The sequence below is a fragment of the Rutilus rutilus genome (genome assembly GCF_951802725.1).
Source record: "Rutilus rutilus genome assembly, chromosome: 17".
In the NCBI taxonomy this organism is placed as follows: domain Eukaryota; kingdom Metazoa; phylum Chordata; class Actinopteri; order Cypriniformes; family Leuciscidae; genus Rutilus; species Rutilus rutilus.
This window is the reverse complement of record NC_140230.1, coordinates 4,321,451-4,342,332: the sequence shown is the minus strand read 5'-3', so window position 1 is coordinate 4,342,332 and position 20,882 is coordinate 4,321,451. Positions and strand designations below refer to the sequence as shown.

General features: G+C 37.0%; 1 protein-coding gene across 2 annotated transcripts in view; it reads right to left on the bottom strand.

Moving 5' to 3' along the window:
* Positions 1–2,474, bottom strand: part of ascc3 (activating signal cointegrator 1 complex subunit 3) — a 242,832-nt gene extending 240,358 nt beyond the window's left edge. Inside the window, exons 1-2 of one of the 2 annotated variants that reach the window (XM_084435411.1) lie at positions 2,363–2,474; positions 876–981 (exon numbers count right to left, since the gene is read on the bottom strand). In XM_084435411.1, coding sequence (XP_084291537.1) covers positions 876–965 — 90 coding nt within the window. In that variant the 5' untranslated portion in view covers positions 966–981; positions 2,363–2,474. Of the gene's footprint in view, positions 1–875; positions 982–1,321; positions 1,343–2,362 lie in introns of those variants that run through there. The other variant, XM_084435412.1, reaches the window with a different exon arrangement.
* Between the last annotated feature and the right edge of the window lie 18,408 nt (positions 2,475–20,882).

Here is a 20,882-nt window from a genome sequence, read left to right as displayed (position 1 = left end):
GAGTTAGATAGCAACGCTCAGGTTTAATACTTAGGGTTAGGGCCTTGTTCTAATCTCAAACCTTAAACTTCTCCAAGCAATAGTAATTGTACTAACCCTGCAATAGAAAACATCACTAACTTTAAATTCTCTGAATGAGGGATATCAGCACCTACTATAAATATCATGAATTATTATGAATTATCAAGTCTTTAAAGGACTTCCCAGCACTTAAAACGCTAAAAATAAAAGCACTTATACCACTAGCCTATGCCTAAGACAGGTTTAATTGACACTGAAATGAATACAATTCATAACTATTATTAAACTAAGCATTAGAATTGCACTACTGTCAGATTTTATTTTATTCTTTATCTATTTTTGCTTGATTATTTATTTATTTTATGGGTACATAAGTCTAAAACAACAAAAATGTATTACTCACACTAACTTACAAATTATGAATATATTTATGTACGTACAGTACTGTGCAAAAGTCTTAGGCACGTTAGTATTTTCACCCAAAAAAAAGTGTTTTAAGCCAGTTATTGATATATTTTGCTTTACTGTGTCTTTAGGAAATATCAGTTTACATTTCCAAGCATTTCTTTTGCCATTAATTGTAATAATACAGGAATATTTTTGTATGCACAAGGAGTCTTTCAACAGCCGATATGATCCATACGGACATGTATGCTATATATAATCAATTAAAGAATGTAAAAAGTAGTAGTTTTGGCACTTAATTGTGATTGGATTTCTATATACATATCACATCAGTTGATTTCTATATTGATGCGCGCACACACACACAGATAGTTGCTATCTATTCAACTTAAGTATAGCAAAATAAGTAAAAATGAAGCAAGGTTTGAGTTGGACGGATGTTGTCTTACCTTCAGATCATAAAGGTCTTGTGTTGAATCGTCCTGCTTGCTGACGGTGGAGAAGGAGCGCAGGGCTCCAGTGAGCCGAGGGGGAGCCATGGTCACGCCGCAGGACCTGTTTATGCGGGACAGATGATCAGTGTGAATACAGACAGGCCATTAATGTGTGTTTAATAGAGCCGACAGTAAAGATCAGGGCTGTCCTGGAGGGCCACTGTCCTGCAGAGTTTAGCTCCAACTCGCCTAAACATTCGCTAATTCTGCGTTCACGCCATGTCGTAATTCTCGTAGTCTCGAGACGACAACGCGTGACGTTATATCATGCCCTCGGACTGGGAATTATGCATTTGGATCAATGCCTAAATGAATCTGCAGGGGTCACGTGGTACAAGTCGAATCTTTTAGAAAATTCCCATCTTACAAGCTGTAATAACGAGAACATGGTGTAAACGCACCTCGAGTAAGACCTTGAGTAGCTGGTCCAGGTGTGATTATTTGGGGTTGGAGCTGAAGTCTGCAGGACCTTTGCTGTGTCGAAAACTAGAAATAGTGTGTCCCAAATTATAGTTTGTTGAAATGAGTATTGCAGAGTTTCCTGGGTGGTCAGAACCTGAAGTGCAGATCCGTGTACACAGTGGGTGATTCTCAGTACTCAAATTGATGTTTCCTCACTCCATCCCGTGACAAAAACAGTACTTTTACAGCATAGCATTAGGCTAATTGGGACGCAGCAAGCGGCCCTCCAGGAGCAGGACTGGACACCCCTGGGACACATCATATGCATTCATTTCAATAAGGATGCATAACACCTGACACCAAAGAGGAAGAACCTTAAAAATGTGCTTTGAAATGAATTAAATAGATGGCCAAAATCCGACTTATTCTGGTTTTTAATACTAATAACCAACAAGATTATCTATTCCACTAAAGTTTGAGAAACACAAAATGTCACAATGTCGTCTGTATATCCAACTTATTGTTTTATCATTTAAAACCTTCTTTCATTTTTACAGTGAGTTATGTTTAAAACTTAACTGTGAAATGTCTTGCTTCAAAAGTGTGCTTGTGTTATCATTCTTTACTATAAATGACACTTCGATTTATCGAATGCAATATTTACATGTTGAAGTGTCTGAATCCTCTTAATTTTAACTTAATACTTAATACTGAACGTGTTATGATGCTAATATATACATGATATTTTAACAACTACATCCTTATAGGATGTCTTTGTCTATCTAATGGTGAAAACACAGTGATTACAACAACTTCATTATGTTAATAACTCATTAAGCACGACTTCACCACCCTTTCAGGGTCTATAACCTAAACAAACAACGTGTTCTTTCGGTCAATCCTGACTTGAACAGATCTGACAGCACATGATAAGTCATCCAACACAGCCAACGTCTCTTATTCGTGTTCACATCAGTGTATTTAAAAGCCTCGGCACGACAAAATCATTGTTAGGTGATATGAAAATGAATGTGACTGACCACTAATAGATTAAAATCTTCACAGCAGTGAAGAAGTTCAGGTGAAGTGGACTCTCTCGGCTGGACCCGTCAAAACAGCGTCAAACCGGCGTAGATGAGGCACGTTTAGCGAGCAGTGCATTATGGGAATTATAGTTTTGTAAGGTTACGACGCGCTTGCTTTCTACAGTCCAACATTAGTCAGTGGACTACAACATCCAATATACAGACAAATGCGGAAGTAGCAAGGCAGCAATAATCAATACTTCATAAACTGATGCTTCTGTAAGTTTTCGCTTATTCACAATGAGTCAGAAGAAGATAATATTCATATCTAATCTGACTGTGATTAATAATAGACAAGATTTGTATTTGACAAAGTATATAAATATGAATATACTTAGTCTTCAGCCAATTTGTACATGTTTTGTTGACGAAAATTTTACAAAATGTTGAAAATATATTTTTTTGTGGAAACCATGATACATTTTTTCAGGATACTTTGAGGCATAGACATTTATAAATTGCTGCCTTTATATGCAATATAAACATTTAGTTACACTTTTGTTATTGATCAATTTAATGCATCCTTTGTGAATAAATATTTTGAAAGGTAGTGTTTTCGTGGGGATAGACTTGGATTTGGGCTTAAATAACTATTAGCTAATCAAATGTTTGCCATTACTTTAATTTATGTGATTTATTACTATACTTTAATTTGGCATATTCTTGGTTTCCCTTGCTAAACTGAGTTGTGGCAGTATACAATGGTGCAATCAGTTGGTCATATACCATGATACTAAATGATTACCATATTTATATTCCTGTTTTTACCAAGGGATACTGATAATGTTTAGTGCTCATAATGATGTAAATGTGCAGGCAAATGATATGGTACTTAGTGCTTGGTTTTCAGGGCACATATTCTGCAAGGCTTAAAAGACTTTAGTAATAGGTGATGTCTAAAGGACTGTCACCGTTATATTTTCACTATATTGCGCTCCATATTTCCCATGAATGCGGTGCTGAAATGCCCAAGGCAAGGCTGTTGAAAGAGGTTGATATCTCAGTAGACCTCCACTGAATGGTGTCATTGTGGATACAGCAGTGCGTAACACTAACCTGATTTAAACAGCAGAGAGGTGCACCCTGACTTAACCATGGGCAAAGTCATTTACTGTGGTGTTAAATAAATCCCCGTGCAGATCTGTAGTAACACAGGCCAGCAGTTATTTAGCACTCAGAAAAAGCGACGATAGTCAAAGGTTATTCGCTTTTGTAGATGATCAGCCACCCACAACTGTGCTATACGACACCTCAATTAAGGACAATTTATTCCTCTTATTGTTCATCACTTGCTTGGCTTCTTGTTTCTGATGTGAATATATGTAGAGCACACGAGACACGAACAAGCACAGCAATGTAGGAATTCAATTTGGTCAGTTATACAGGTTAACAATCATTACATTTGACCACAGACTGCCACGACAGACAGATCACATTCACATATTTCAGAGATCTGTTTAACAACTGGGTTTAAATGAAATGCTGCAGATTCCACACAGGTACAACAGATGATTAAAGCAACAAACCATGATGGAAATTCCTTGAATTACTTTAGAGTGCTATGTAAATACCACAGTATATTAATATTAATGCAGATCCAACAAAAAATACAAGTTCAAGTCAAGATGCACTGAATCTGGCGAAACGCATGTACGGTTTATATAGTCTGGCAAAAAAAAAGAAAACAATAACCTTGCTACTTAAAGAAATTTAGGTAACACTTTATTTTACAGTGTCCTTGTTACATATATTACATGTACTTTCCATAACAGTAAATTATGCATGATTACATCACTAACCCTCAACCAAAACCTAATCCTACCCTAACCCTGTAGTAAGTACATGTTGTTAATTAATATTACTCAGTACTTAAATGTATAATTACACTGTAACAATGACACCTTAAAATAAAGTGTAACCTAAATTTATATTAATAAAATGACTGCAACCCAAATGTGAGACATTCAAACTGACCTTTCAGATAATTACAACTTCCCCAACCTCTGGATCGCTATCAACACCTCTCTGTGTCTTTAGGAATTTCATGTGGTCCTTGTAGAAAGAGAGTGTTGAAGCAGAGCAAATGTCTTTGTTCATTTTTAAATATCTTTGATTATTTTCAATCCTACATCAGCACAGGGTGTGTTTTGCATGTGATGCTGGTTTGCTGGTCTCCTGCATGGGTGCACCAGATACACCAGCTCAGTTTTGCTTGAGAACAGCATGACTATGCTGGTCCACTTGCTAAACCGTCATAAACCAGCCTGGAACAACATCTAATTCATGCTGGTGTGTGTGTTCATCAGCAGGGTGGTCAGTCACCCCAGTGAATTCAATCATTCATTCATCAGATACTTGCTAACTGCTCTAATCTTTCTGTGTAAGTTAGAAACGCTGTCTTTGGTTCTTCCCGCAGTGACCTTGACATCACACGGCTCTGTGGAATACTTGATTCTGATTGGTTTAATCGCTCCATCCAGCAGTAAATTATTCCCAGATAACAACCTCTGAGAACGGAAACACAGGCTCATCCGGGTCACTGAAGTCAGAGAACAACCGGCTGGATGAACATTATCCCTAGAATGTCCGAGAGTTTCAGATCAGGGGTGCGTTTCCCAAAAGTATTGTTAGCCTACTATGTTCGCAAGTTCCGTCGTTATCAGCATAGTTCAACGAGTCGGTGTTTCCGAAACCATCGTTCCAACGAACATTCGCAAATAGCATCGCAGAGTTGTGTAGCTGGAATGACAGCTCTCGAAATGTGGAGAAGAAGAGTTAGTTTGCATGACATGTGGACTTAATAAATCCGTATCTTGAGCAAAATAAGCAAGCTGACATTCAGTACAACCTGTGTATTATTTAGAATAGGCCTACATAAAAATGTCATTTACATATTTTAGTTTGTCAAGAGATTTAAAGCGCCGTTTTTGAAGAGTGCGCATGTGCGAACGTGCTCTAGGCTACTATGTAAGAACGAATCTGGAAATAAAGCAAAATCCTCAGATGCCATGTCTGTAATTTATAGCAAAAAAAATCTAGCGTTAATTCGATCTCAAACAGATTCATTAAAATAAGTTATTACTCCACCACGTGCCTGACGTCATAAACCAACGTGGTTGAACGACCAATGTGCGACAATACGGTTTCGGGAAACAGTAGTGACTCGCTAGTTGATTTCTTCAACTATGCATCGTACTATGGTAGTTAAGCAGCGAGTTACGTCGTTGTTCGGGAAACGCACCCCAGAGCGGCTCCGCAGACAATACACAGATCAGGGGTGCGTTTCCCGAAAGCATCGTTGGCCAACTATGGTCGCAAGTTCCGTCGTTACCAATAGAGTTCAATGGACATTGCGATGAACTTGCGACCATAGTTGGCCAACGATGCTTTCGGGAAACGCACCCCTGTTCAGCAAACTGAGATCTGCTGACTGTGTTTCCATCATTTCAGCTCTAAATTACGGCCTGCTCCTCCTCTTCCAATTCATTCAGACCTGATGTTGTTTCATTTAGGAAATGCTGCACGCTGATCAATATCTGTAACAATTGCCTCATTATACTGATGGAAACGAGCATTGTTCATTGAAAGTGTCCAATGAAACGTAACTGCATTTGTATCACAGAAAAAGCGCAGGTATTGTTCAGATTCCAGCATAGTTATTGTTTAATTAATAAAACAACTATCATGTGCAGTTTAAAAAAAAAAAAAAGAGTGAAAAAATGTTCACTTGCTTTGCAAATTAAATAAAAAGTATGGATCGCAAATTAATTCACGTGACAGGATTACAGATTTTGTGGCGATTTGAAAGAAAGTGTTCACCGTTTGTGCATGTGGGAAACTGACATGAAATACTTTGTGTCCTGTGGTGCTACATGCATAATCCATCTAAAACCATTTTAAACATAATTTATCTGATTATTTTATAGTTATTATGCATGCAGGCAGCATTAATTTATTGAGCGATTACATGGGATATTTGTACTTTTAATAAAAAATAATGTATCACTGCTGTGCAGGGTAAAGTAACCCAGTGAAAAAAGTGAGTAATCATGAAAAACTTATGAAACTTTCCCTACAGTAGTGTCCAAAAGTGATATTTGTTTTCAATGACCCTATAAAGTTTGATTAAACCATCAAAATATGAGGAATTTTATGTATGAGAGAATAACAAAAAACTAAACTTGGTTAAGGTATTTATCTGATAATTTTTATGATAATTTTTTGTGCAAAACAGGGGTAAACTATAGGCTACAGCAGGTTTTATTTTACTATGCAAAAAGAAAATGGCATAGAAAAACAAAAAGGCTGACAGGGAACATCATAAATGACCACAAAATCAGTTATTAATATTTGGTTTATTCTCTCTTTTTTTTTTGCATGTGTTCATAATTTCTTTGTATGAAAGCCTGGCTAAATATTATGTGGCACAATTTGTCATGTTTCATTGCATTACCATCACAAATAAAACAATCGATTTCAAGGACAAAAAAAAATATATGTTTACAAAATCTTTAACACATTTTTAGTAATATTTGATTAAAGGGTGAATATAGGCCTATAGGCCGGACATCACTTTTGGCCACTGCTGTACATTCCTAAAACCTTGATTGTGAAAATGATGTCAACTCCCTGTATCAAATATCAGTGTATTGTTATGCAGAGCATACGTTTCATCCTCTTTGCTTGACATGAACCCCAGTCCTTCCAGCCACAATAATCCTAATATTAATAATACAGGAGGACTATTGCTATCTGCTGCAGTGAATGGATCATTTGTTGACGTCTGAATGGTGCTGAACACTTCACTAATGCTCTTGAAGAATGCTCACGCTGGCGTCTCACTCAGTCGTGGAGACCCATCCTAATTATTCACCGAGTGAAGAGCACTCAGCACTGAAGGTCTTATCCTCATCCACCGGATACATCTTAATAACTCAACCTCAAACCCAGACTGCAATCTGCCCAGGCCTCCGACAGGAGCTGTGTGTGTGTGAGAGAGAGAGAGAGTGTGTGTGTTTGTGTGTGTGTGTGTGTGGGGGGGGGGGGGGGGGGGGGGGGTTATATATGTTATATATAAAGAAATGAACGTTTTTATTCAGAAAGAATGCATTAAATGAATCAAAAGTAAAGACTTTTATAATGTTACAAAAGATTTCTATTTCAAATAAACACTGTTATTTGAAACCTTTCTACTCATCAAATTATATTAACAGTATGTTACAGCAAAGCTTGTCTAGTTTGAAAATGGCCATTGCAAGGTTTTTCTGGGATGTGTTTTTGAATCATTGATTGATGTACACAAAGTGGCCGCAGTCTTGCACTCTTACAAACACAGAGCCAGTGAAACATTCAGATTGTGCACTTTAATGAAAACGTCCTGTTCAGCATGAGGGCGCTTCACACCGGCGCTGATCAACTGTTTGCACTTTCCAATGATCAGCCCAACAGAGACACAAATGAACAGATTGATTTAAGCTCTCCAAGTGGCCAGACCTCCACCAAGCTCCATCCATCAGCAGCGCACAATAGCTTTCTCAAGCGCATCGCAGGTACGAATCACTCCATCAACTCCGGGCTGAGACACAGAGAGCCGAGACTAACTACAAATGAGACTGCAGGCCTTTCTCCGTCTCCAACTAAGCAGGTCGTTGAAGCGAGAGGGGTAAAAGTGCTAGAAAAGGAGAAACAAAGAAAAAGGAAAGGCTACGTAGTGAAATCCCAGGACTGTTCTCATGGAAACGAGAGTTTACCTGCGGAGCTGTCAGAAATATCATGTTTGAGCGCAGCGTCTATTGGCTGGAGGCTGTCGATATGCTGAAATCCTGCTTTCCATCGGTAGCACCTTTGTAACAGTACTGTCAATATTTGATTTAGAAATAATTACCCTGCTCCTCCTGTGCGCATCTTTTCCTTCAGCACGCAATCACTTTCTGCTATTGCCTGACCTAGACACATAAATCAGGACCCACAATTAAACACTTACTGACTGACTTTACATTTCGTTTATTCATAAACAATGAGATAGATTTTAAGGACAGATTTGATGGCGTATTTAATGTGAAATACTTTTATTTTGTCCACATTCACACTTTGTTTGTCCACATTTTCTCGTGACTAAATCTAGACATAATCATAATAATATGAATATGAATAATAATAATAAACATTTATTTGTATACGTGGAATGCAACTCAAAGTGCTTCACAAGCTTATCAAATCGATTAATCGCATCTAACATAAACGTTTTTGCTCATAATAATATATGTATTATATATGTATATATTACATATATATGACAGTGTGTGTACACACCCATTTATGGATACAGTATCACCTCAATATCAATATAAAAACACTCAAAAACAACTATCAGAAGGTAACAAACTGACTTACCTACAATATTGTTATACTGATAAGCACCTTTAAAAAGATTTCTTAGAAGATTTCATTTCACTTCCTTTGGTAGACAATTCAACATTTTTGGAGCATAGTGGCTAACAGAAGTACCACCAGATCGCTTATGATTTACTGTAAGTGTGCCAGAGGACTAGCACTAGAGGATCTTAAAGTTTTGGACCGTATCTCGACAGATAGTTGGAAATGTATAAAGGTGCCAGATTATGCAGTGTTTTATAAACTAATAAAACAAATAATAAACTAATATATTTCCTGTCCTTTATTCCACAGAGTCTTTGCAGCATCTGTTGTTTAGGTGGATCATATAGGAAACATGAGGTGATCGCTTGCAGTGACAGTACCCGTCAATTATAATGAGCACACCAGTCAGACAGGCCTAGTATGCTGTAAAGCTAAACACAATCTGTGAAAGCATACATATATTTCCACATCAAGTTGCAGAAGATTTATGTCACCATAGTCAAAGTAATAACAGCGCTATATTACAAATGAAGTGTTCAAACGATTCTCCCATTAGAGCTCATGTCAGTGCACCCGTATCAGCCTTCTCTCAGTGTCTGACGAGTGTCACATTACTGTGATGGACAACTCAACTCCCCTTAAATCATCATCACGGCCTCATCATCGTTCAGATTCACACTGGCCTTTACTGTATATGTCCTATAGCTACTGTAAATGTCCTATAGCTACTGTAAATGTCCTATAACTACTGTAAATGTCCTATAGCTACTGTATATGTCCTATAGCTACTGTAAATGTCCTATAGCTGCTGTATATATCCTATAGCTACTGTAAATGTCCTATAGCTGCTGTATATATCCTATAGCTACTGTATATGTCCTATAGCTACTGTAAATGTCCAATAGCTGCTGCATATATCCTATAGCTGCTGTAAATGTCCTATAGCTACTGTAAATGTCCTATAGCTACTGTAAATGTCCTATAGCTACTGTATATATCCTATAGCTGCTGTAAATGTCCTATAGCTACTGTATATGTCCTATAGCTACTGTAAATGTCCTATAGCTACTGTAAATGTCCTATAGCTACTGTATATATCCTATAGCTGCTGTAAATGGGGTGGTGTGGCGCAATGGATAAGACACATGCCTTTGGTGTGAGAGACCCGGGTTCGAATCCACTGTGAGACACCAATGTGTCCCTGAGCAAGACACTTAACCCCTAGTTGCTCCAGAGGCGTGCGACCTCTGACATATATAGCAATTGTAAGTCGCTTTGGATAAAAGCGTCAGCTAAATGAATAAATGTAAATGTAAATGTAAATGTCCTATAGCTACTGTATATATCCTATAGCTACTGTATATATCATATAGCTACTGTAAATGTCCTACAGCTGGGAGTGTTACAAATTTAGATGTTATCGGTCAAATGAAATTTTTGATTTGGGAGTGTTACAAATTTTTTACAGTGTACAGGGGCAGATATAATTAAAGTAATTTCCAAAAAATAAAGTCCATATAAAAATCAAAGACTTAAGATGGAAGTTAACTGAATCTAACAAAAATAAAACAAACCTAGAAAATAAATAAATCTCCCCTGTTAACAAAATAACAAACAAACAAAAACACTAAAATCAACAGATCATGATGTTACTGTGGCTGGACAGATCTGACACCCCTGATACTTCCACCACTACTGAATATACCCCTTAGCCTCTACCAAACAAAAATAGAGGTAAATATCAAAAGAAAACGTTCCCAAATCAACAATAATATTTACAACAAAATATACACTGTCATACCTAACATAATGCAATCAAGTACTTGAAGCACAATACAAAAACTACTCCAAACAAACAAACCAAAATGAAACTAAATGAAATTAAATAAAAGATCCCCCTCCGATTTGGATCATGATGGTACAGTCCAATTTCCTCTGGAACAGTACAAGTTTGGAGGCTGATGCCCCTCCTCTCCCTTTGTTTCCTGACACATGGAATGCGGCCGTTCACTCCATGGACCAGAGGAATCTAGGACTCAGGTAGAGTTTAACAGCAAAGAAGAATATAAGTAGTGTGCACCCTTCTATACATTCAAACTTTAATAAACTGTTAATTTGATAACTTGTCCTGTGTTTATTTCTTATACTAAGGGAATTTAAAAATAAAAAAAACATATTAAATTAAACTTCAAAATAACCAATTTAAATCATGGTAGAGTTAAATGTGAAGTGAGCTACGCACCCGTCACAGTCCTATAGCTACTGTATATGTCCTATAGCTACTGTATTGGTGGTGGTGTGGCGCAATGGATAAGACACATGCCTTTGGTGTGAGAGACCCGGGTTCGAATCCACTGTGAGACACCAATGTGTCCCTGAGCAAGACACTTAACCCCTAGTTGCTCCAGAGGCGTGCGACCTCTGACATATATAGCAATTGTAAGTCGCTTTGGATAAAAGCGTCAGCTAAATGAATAAATGTAAATGTAAAAATGTATTTGTCCTATAACTACTGTATATGTCCTATAGCTACTGTATATGTCCTATAGCTACTGTTTATGTCTAGCTACTATATATGTCCTATACTGTATATGTCCTATAGCTACTGTAAATGTCCTATACTGTATATGTCCTATAGCTACTGTATATGTCCTATACTGTATATGTCCTATAGCTACTGTATATGTCCTATAGCTACTGTATATGTCTAGCTACTATATATGTCCTATACTGTATATGTCCTATAGCTACTGTAAATGTCCTATACTGTATATGTCCTATAGCTACTGTTTATGTCTAGCTACTATATATGTCCTATAGCTACTGTTTATGTCTAGCTACTATATGGGCCATTCTACAGAATTGGTGCAAACTGCTGTCCCTCATCCAAAAAACACATTTGAAAAGCATTTAATTATTAAAATCTTAGATGTTTACTAAGATCCTTCAATTATTTATTGAAACCCACAATAATATTTAAGATATCAGTAAGCTTTATATATATAAAATCATCATTTATGGGCTACTTTCAATTAGGAGGTGGCTGTCCCAAACCCTAACCCCTAAATTTCAACTTGTGAAAATATTGAATTTTTTTTTGCACATTTTTCCATTCTTGTAAAAAAAAAAAAAAAAAAAAAAACGTCTCCTGCATTTTCATGTCACTACCAAAACAGTGAATGTTGTAGTCCATTGGCTGAGACTGATTTTAATCACACCCCTACATGTTTGATCAGGAAATATTCCTGTGTCCCTCTCTCTCATGTGCTATATGGTGAGTAGATTGATCCCATCATTTTGAGGTAAATGTGTTCTAAAGTCTAAAAAAATCTGTGTGTAACTTTAAGGAATGTCACTACCAAACTCATTTTTTCTGCTATTGAGAACTTTTTTGGATGTTATTCCATAAAATGTAGTTGTTATATGTGTTCAACTGTTCTGACCAGTGATTGCTAACCATGTGCTGATTAGCATCTTCGAGCTAGGCTCAAAAGTATCTAAAATTGTCACTACCAAAACAGTCACAACCGAAACATGTCTTGAAGTTTCGGTTGTGACATTATTGTTTTGGTAGTGACAAAAGGGAACACATAATCCTTCATTTGGAGGAATAAACTACATTTTAGTGCAGTTATGCAAATAATTACTACTGTAGTATGTTTTAGTAGTGTTTTAGTATGCAAGATTCTGTTAAAATTCTGTAATGTGATGAGGTTACAATTACTTAAGGTTGCAGTCTATGATACTAGCTTAGGTGTAAGGTTGTTGTCAGTAATGTTAATTTCTATGATTAACTTGACAGGGAGAATGACATAAAACACCAACATGCCTAAAAAAAATTGAAAAACTACAACAGAGAGACAGAGAGAATACAAACAAAGGTTGAGGGAAGACCCAGTGAAGTACGAGGAATACTTAAGGAAAGAAAGAGAAAGAAATAAGAAAAGAAGGGAAGAAGGAAAGTTGAAGAGTATCAGTGAATCATCTGACAGGGAGCAAAGACATGTCAGATAAGCACGGAGGAAAAGACAGAAAAGACACAGGATGATGAGGAAAAGACAAAAAGAGGTGGAGACATTTTGCAGGGCTTCCACACCACCTAGAACTTCCAGTGAGGGTGATCAGACACCAGTACACACACACACACACACACACACACACACACAGTTCAGTGGTTCTGGAGATTTATCTGAATGAGGAAAATTATTCTGAAATTAATGTTTTATGTAAACACACACACACACACACACACACACACACACACACACACACACACACACACACACACACACACACACACACACACACACACACACACACACACACACACACACACACACACACACACACACACACACACACACACACACACACACACACACACACACACACAGTTCAGTGGTTCTGGAGATTTATCTGAATGACTCATAAAGAAAATGTTGAAAATGTGAAAATAAAACAAAGTGGTTCTGAGTCTACATTGTAAGGTGGTGTTGTTTTTTAGGAAGAAAAATCTATGAGCATACCTCTTCTCACTTGTACCTCAAGACCCAAAGTATAGAATAGCTCTAGGTGTTCTTATAAGATATTTACTGTCAGATGTGTGTCTGCTATATGTACTGACTGCATATGTGCATCATAGTTATTTATTTATATTAACATAAAATGTGCACAGTCTGATTCAGCCATGGCAAACTAAGTATTGTGGTCACTACCAAAACATTACTGTCACTACCAAAAATGTGCAGTCACTACCGTAACATGGGATGTTTTGTCAAAAATAAAGTATATTGAATTATCAACTAAGATGTTATGATAGTGTTTGGTTCAATGCATATTCAAACTAATGAATCCTTAACTTTGAAATCAGTACGATAAACTTTATGCCTTCTACAAAGAAAGATTGGGTTCAAAATACAACAAACCTCATAAATTACACTTAAAATATTATTAAAATTATAATCTTTATTGATTTAACCTAGAAAATATATATATTTATAAGGTAGATGTAAACAAAATCTTAATAGGTCATTATAAGCCTTCTTAATAAATTATTTAATATTGTGTTTCGGTAGTGACAAATTTGGGGAGAAGGAAAATATTCCAGCATTTTCTGAAAATACTATATGAGAATTAACTGTACAATTACTAGAAAAGCGTACCTTGGATATTATACAATTTGCATACATGCAAAATTTGTGGGAAAAAAACAAAAAAATGTCAAGATGTTTCCAACTCTGACTTTGCACCAATTCTGTAGAATGGCCCATATATGTCCTATAGCTACTGTATATGTCCTATAGCTATGGTATATGTCCTATAGCTACTGTATATGTCCTATAGCTACTGTATATGTCCTATAGCTACTGTAAATGTCATATAGCTACTGTAAATGTCATATAGCTACTGTAAATGTCCTATAGCTACTGTATTTGTCCTATAGCTACTGTATATGTCCTATAGCTACTGTATTTGTCCTATAGCTACTGTAAATGTCCTATAGCTACTGTATATATCCTATAGCTGCTGTATATGTTCTATAGCTACTGTATATGTCCTATACTGTATATGTCCTATAGCTACTGTATATGTCCTATACTGTATATTTCCTATAGCTACTGTAAATATCCTATAGCTACTGTAAATGTCCTATAGCTACTGTAAATGTCCTACAGCTACTGTATATACTATAGTTACTGTATATGTCCTATAGCTACTGTAAATGTCATATAGCTACTGTAAATGTCCTATAGCTACTGTGTATGTCCTATAGCTACTGTAAATGTCCTATAGCTACTGTATATGTCCTATAGCTACTGTATATGTCCTATAGCTACTGTGTATGTCTAGCTACTATATATGTCCTATAGCTACTGTAAATATCCTATAGCTACTGTATATGTCCTATAGCTACTGTATATGTCCTATAGCTACTGTATATACCATATAGTTACTGTATATGTCCTATAGCTACTGTAAATGTCCTATAGCTACTGTATATGTCCTATAGCTGCCGTTTATGTCTAGCTACTATATATGTCCTATAGCTACTGTAAATATCCTATAGCTACTGTATATGTCCTATAGCTACTGTATATGTCCTATAGCTACTGTATATGTCCTATATCTACTGTATATGTCCTATAGCTACTGTGTATGTCTAGCTACTATATATGTCCTATAGCTACTGTAAATATCCTATAGCTACTGTATATGTCCTATAGCTACTGTATATGTCCTATAGCTACTGTAAATGTCCTATAGCTACTGTATATGTCCTATAGCTACCGTTTATGTCTAGCTACTATATATGTCCTATAGCTACTGTAAATATCCTATAGCTACTGTATATGTCCTATAGTTACTGTATATGTCCTATAGCTACTGTATATGTCCTATAGCTACTGTATATGTCCTATAGCTACTGTGTATGTCTAGCTACTATATATGTCCTATAGCTACTGTAAATATCCTATAGCTACTGTATATGTCCTATAGCTACTGTAAATATCCTATAGCTACTGTATATACCATATAGTTACTGTATATGTCCTATAGCTACTGTAAATGTCCTATAGCTACTGTATATGTCCTATAGCTACTGTTTATGTCTAGCTACTATATATGTCCTATAGCTACTGTAAATGTCCTATAGCTACTGTATATGTCCTATAGCTACTGTGTATGTCTAGCTACTATATATGTCCTATAGCTACTGTAAATATCCTATAGCTACTGTATATGTCCTATAGCTACTGTAAATATCCTATAGCTACTGTATATACCATATAGTTACTGTATATGTCCTATAGCTACTGTAAATGTCCTATAGCTACTGTATATGTCCTATAGCTACTGTTTATGTCTAGCTACTGTATATGTCCTATAGCTACTGTAAATGTCCTATAGCTACTGTATATTTCCTATAGCTACTGTTTATGTCTAGCTACTATATATGTCCTATAGCTACTGTAAATGTCCTATAGCTACTGTATATGTCCTATAGCTACTGTATATGTCCTATAGCTACTGTATATGTCCTATAGCTACTGTAAATGTCCTATAGCTACTGTATATGTCCTATAGCTACTGTATATGTCCTATAGCTACTGTTTATGTCTAGCTACTATATATGTCCTATAGCTACTGTAAACGTCCAGACTCACAGCAGGAGCACTAAACCCTGCTGAGATTCACCTGATGCTTATTATATCATAAATCCAGGTTTTCTCTTGCATACAGCAAGTGTGTGTGAGGTCCAGCTAGGGCGCAGCAAGTGTGTGTGAGGTCCAGCTAGGGCGCAGCAAGTGCGTGTGAAGTCCAGCTACGGGGCAGCAAGTGTGTGTGAGGTCCAGCTAGGGCGCAGCAAGTGTGTGTGAGGTCCAGCTACGGGGCAGCAAGTGTGTGTGAGGTCCAGCTAGGGCGCAGCAAGTGTGTGTGTGAGGTCCAGTTCACTTGAAGGAGTGAATGAAAGTGAGTGAGTGAATTCGGACACTGAGTGCTTCCGCTTCCGCTTTTGCATATTTTGTGCTGTTTAATCATTATTTGAAACTTAGCAAAATGGCAGCTCCAGTAGTGATAAAAAAAAAAGATATCTTGAATTCTGTCATGGAAACTAGCACATACAATCTTAATTAAACAATTTAATAATCATTTCAAAATGAATTTACATCTGTATGATATTACGCTGTACCCACATTGGACCAGCTGTTTGGAAAATGAATGAATGGATGATTCGGCTGCGGCGCCATCTTCTGGTCAGAGTCGGGAATTCATTCGTCATGACCCTCACACAGTGCATTATGGGTATTCTCTAGCCGTTGAGTGTATATCGGTTGTACACTCGTTATTGCTGTGCATTGTGGGATTGAATGAGTGCACTCGATAACATCCACTATGGTTTCAGAGACTGCTACAAATAAAGTAGTGCAGGTGTGATGTCAGATTTGTGTAAAATAAAGCCTATGGTAAACATAACTTGAAAATACTTTGACGTTTTGTTCTACAACGTAAATTACACACACCCATTATGGAAACACAAATTTTGAAGCGGTGTCCTGTTTTGTGCTGTATTGAATGGAAAATTATAAATACAATTGTATACAAACAAGGGACTTTTTTTTAAAGAAAGAAAACAAGCATTTGATTAATATACAGACATTTTATATCCAGCCTTGCTATTATCATTGGAACGTTAACTTAAAGTGAGAAATACAAAACATATTGACAAAACATTCTTTCAGTTTTGATCCTACTTGATCTCAGTGCCGCTTTTGACACTGTTGATCACTCAATTTTTAATTACTCGTCTTGAAACTGTTTTTGGGGTTTCAAATACTGTTCTTAACTGGTTTAAGTCCTACCTTTTTGATCGGAAGCAGGTCGTTGCCATGGGTGGATTTAGATCTGAGGTTAATGTTGAGCAGTATGGTGTCCCCCAGGGGTCAATTTTGGGCCCTCTTCTTTTTAATATGTATGTTTATCCTCTTGGCCAGCTTTTGAGATCACTTGGTCTAAAATTTCACTTCTATGCAGATGATACCCAGATCTACATTCATTTTAGACCTAATGAAATTGTGCCTGTTCATTTTCTCTCTGGGTGTATTTCTAAGATGAAGGAATGGATGACAGATAATGTTCTTTGTCTTAACAGTGAAAAGACTGAGATTATGCTTGTTGGTTCACCCCATCAACTACGCAAAGCAGAGCCGGTCACTCTAACTCTTGATGGCTCAAATGTGGAGTTTCAAACAAATCTAGGAGTCATTTTTGATGTTGAGCCACATGTTCTGAATACTGTTAAAATTGCATTCTTCCATCTTAGAAATATTGCCAGATTGCGTCCAATGCTGTCGTTTACTATTGCTGAGAGATTGATAAACACTTTTGTGTTTACCCGTATCGATTACTGTAATGTCTTGTTAGCTGGCGTGTCAAAAGCTACCTTAAAGGGATACTCCACTTTTTTCGGAAATATGCTCATTTTACATCTCCCCCAGAGTTAAACAGTTTAGTTTTACCGTTTTAGAATCCATTCAGCCGAACTCCGGGTCTGACGGTACCACTTTTAGCATAGCTTAGCACAGATCATTGATTCTGATGAGTCCAGTAGCATTTCTTTCAAAATGACCAAAGAGTTTCAATATTTTTCCTATTTAAAACTTGACTGTTCTGTAGTTAAACCGTGTACTAAGATCGACGGAAAATGAAAAGTTGCGATTTTCTAAGCCTATATGGCTAGGAACTACTCTCATTCCAGCGTAATAATCAAGGAACTGTGCGGCTGTACCATGAGTGCAGCAGGCGTAATGATATGACGCAGCGCCTGAAAATAGGTCTAATAGGTTAGACAAACTAAGTCCCGGTCACGTTGGAAGAAGTTACCGAGCTGGGGACTATTTTCAGGCGCTGCGTCATATCACTACGCCTGCTGCACTCATGGTACAGCCGCACAGTTCCTTGATTATTACGCTGGAATGAGAGTAGTTCCTAGCCATATAGGCTTAGAAAATCGCAACTTTTCATTTTCCGTCGATCTTAGTACACGGTTTAACTACAGAAGAGTCAAGTTTTAAATAGGAAAAATATTGAAACTCTTTGGTCATTTTGAAAGAAATGCTACTGGACTCATCAGAATCAATGATCTGTGCTAAGCTATGCTAAAAGTGGTACCGTCAGACCCGGAGTTCGGCTGAATGGATTCTAAAACGGTAAAACTCATCTGTTTAACTCTGGGGGAGTTGTAAAATGAGCTTATTTCCGAAAAAAGTGGAGTATCCCTTTAAACAGAATGCAGGTTTTGCAAAATTCGGCTGCCAGAATCCTTACTAGAACTAATATACGAGACCATATTACTCCCGTTTTGGAGTCTTTGCACTGGCTTCCCATTAGGTTTAGGGTGGACCTCAAAATTTGAATGCTTACTTACAAGGCACTGTATGGTTTGGCACCTCAATACTTGACCGAGCTTTTAACTCCATATACTCCAAAACGTGATCTTCGTTCTTCGGAAACTGGTCTTTTTTAAGATTAATGGGAGACGGCTTTTTCTTCATTAGCTCCAAAACTTTGGAATTCTCTACCGATTGAGATTAGGCAAGATAAATCTTTTGGTATTTTTTAAATCACAGCTTAAAACTAATTTTTTTAGGTTAGCTTTTAATTGATTTATTTTTCTTGTATGTTTTTTTTTCACAGTGTATTATGTCTCTTTGTGTGCTGTATCTTTGTAGTTTTAATTGTTTCTGTACAGCGCTTTGAGATGTACATTTAAAGGCGCTATAAAAAATAAAGGTTATTATTATTATTACAAAACAACAGGTTTATTCCCTGTCTTGCAAGGTAAAACTTTTGCAACAGATTCCATGTATGGGGATGATGATGAGAGCTCATTCAGTGATAGGATTTTTACAACTATTGCCTCCCTTGCATTTGCAGTACTTGCAACAATGGATACCAGCTACCCGACAGGGACACCCATTCTTGTGTGCACACTTGCCACACGAGCAGGGATCTGGCAAACCTTCAGGTTTTGAGATTACAATCTCAGGGACTAATAAACTGTCCTTTCTTACAAAACCATAAGCATCTGCATTTAAGATCGAGGTGGCGTCTGTAAATGGTGCTTGGACCCAAAGCTGCTGTTGATAACAGGCTCTTTGTATGTGTTTTCTTGCATTAGTTGAGGTGCAAGCGGTCCTCTCAAAGTCCATCCTAAGGGCATTACTATATCGAACGCAGCAATGCGCAGGTCGTCAAATTGTTTTTTAGCCATTTTCTTTATATCAAATCAGTGCTTACACTCTTCTATGACCTTATAATCATGGTCATTGTGAACATTGTGATCACCTCAGAAAATCTGTAGCTTCAAGGGTTTATATGTACGCATATTTAATGAGATATTGCCTAATAATTTGCATATTTTATTTTATTTTCAAGACAAAGTGTAATACAAAAAGTATTTCTCTTAATATGAAGATTAAACTGATAGAAATTTATGAGGATATCTATAAAAAAAAAAAAAAAGTCCCATTCACCTGTAGTGTGATAATAGTGTCACCGGTTGTGGTCATTTTCAGGACTTTCGTCCCGGCTAGAGATTTTGGCACACATCCCACGTTGTTCAATAGTCTATAACAGTTGAGATATTCTCCGCTAAATGAAGTGCATACAAATCTTACCCAGGACCTAGACTATAGGGAAATCTCGAAAGAACCAGCGGCGAATTAGGGGCTGTTTACACGACAATGTTTAACTAAAAACGTAAAACTTTTTGATGCGCTTTGGCCGTTCGTTTACCCGACAATGGCGTTTTGGGTGCCTGAAAACGCAAACTTTTGAAAACGGTCTCCATGTAAACCACAAAAACGCGAATCTGTGAAGACGATGACATCATGCACATGCGTATGACGTGTTCAGTCTAAAGTGTTTCATCGCCATCTACTGGCCAGGCAGCAGAATACAGGATTTTTTGTCGTTTTCATGGGGGAATGAGGATCTTTTTGACAATGGTTTCGTCTGTACGTGGAAAACTCAAAGGAAAAACTTCTCAGTTTTAAGCACATCGGTGTCGTGTAAACGTACGCTTAGACTTCCGGGTTCTGACGTCACACCTGCACCACTCTATGGCTGTCTCCTCAAATACTTAAATAAAAATAATTTCACCAAACGGTAAATCAATATGCAGTTTAAATAAGAGTAAACTGAACACTACTAACCATTAATGCTTTTCTTCTGGTGCTGCAGGGTTTTAATGAGCACAATATTATTGTTGATAAATGTTGAGAGGGAAACTTTTGATTAATTTTGAAAAAGCCCTTAACAGATGTGGACATGAACTGTTGTTTATGCAAGTTGGAACATTTACATAATTCAGTACACTTCTTAATATATTGTGAGAAAATGTTCTGATGTCACACTTCTCCACTGTTCAGTTTCATAGAGGAAAACTATTAAAACACACACACACTCAGATCTCCAGATAATGCCCGCCGATAACCAAAAGATTAAAGAGAACTTTATTGAAATCCATATCTCATAATCTGCTCCTCTGAGAATGAGAAGAGTCATCTTTTTGTCTTCGGCTCGAATGATCACG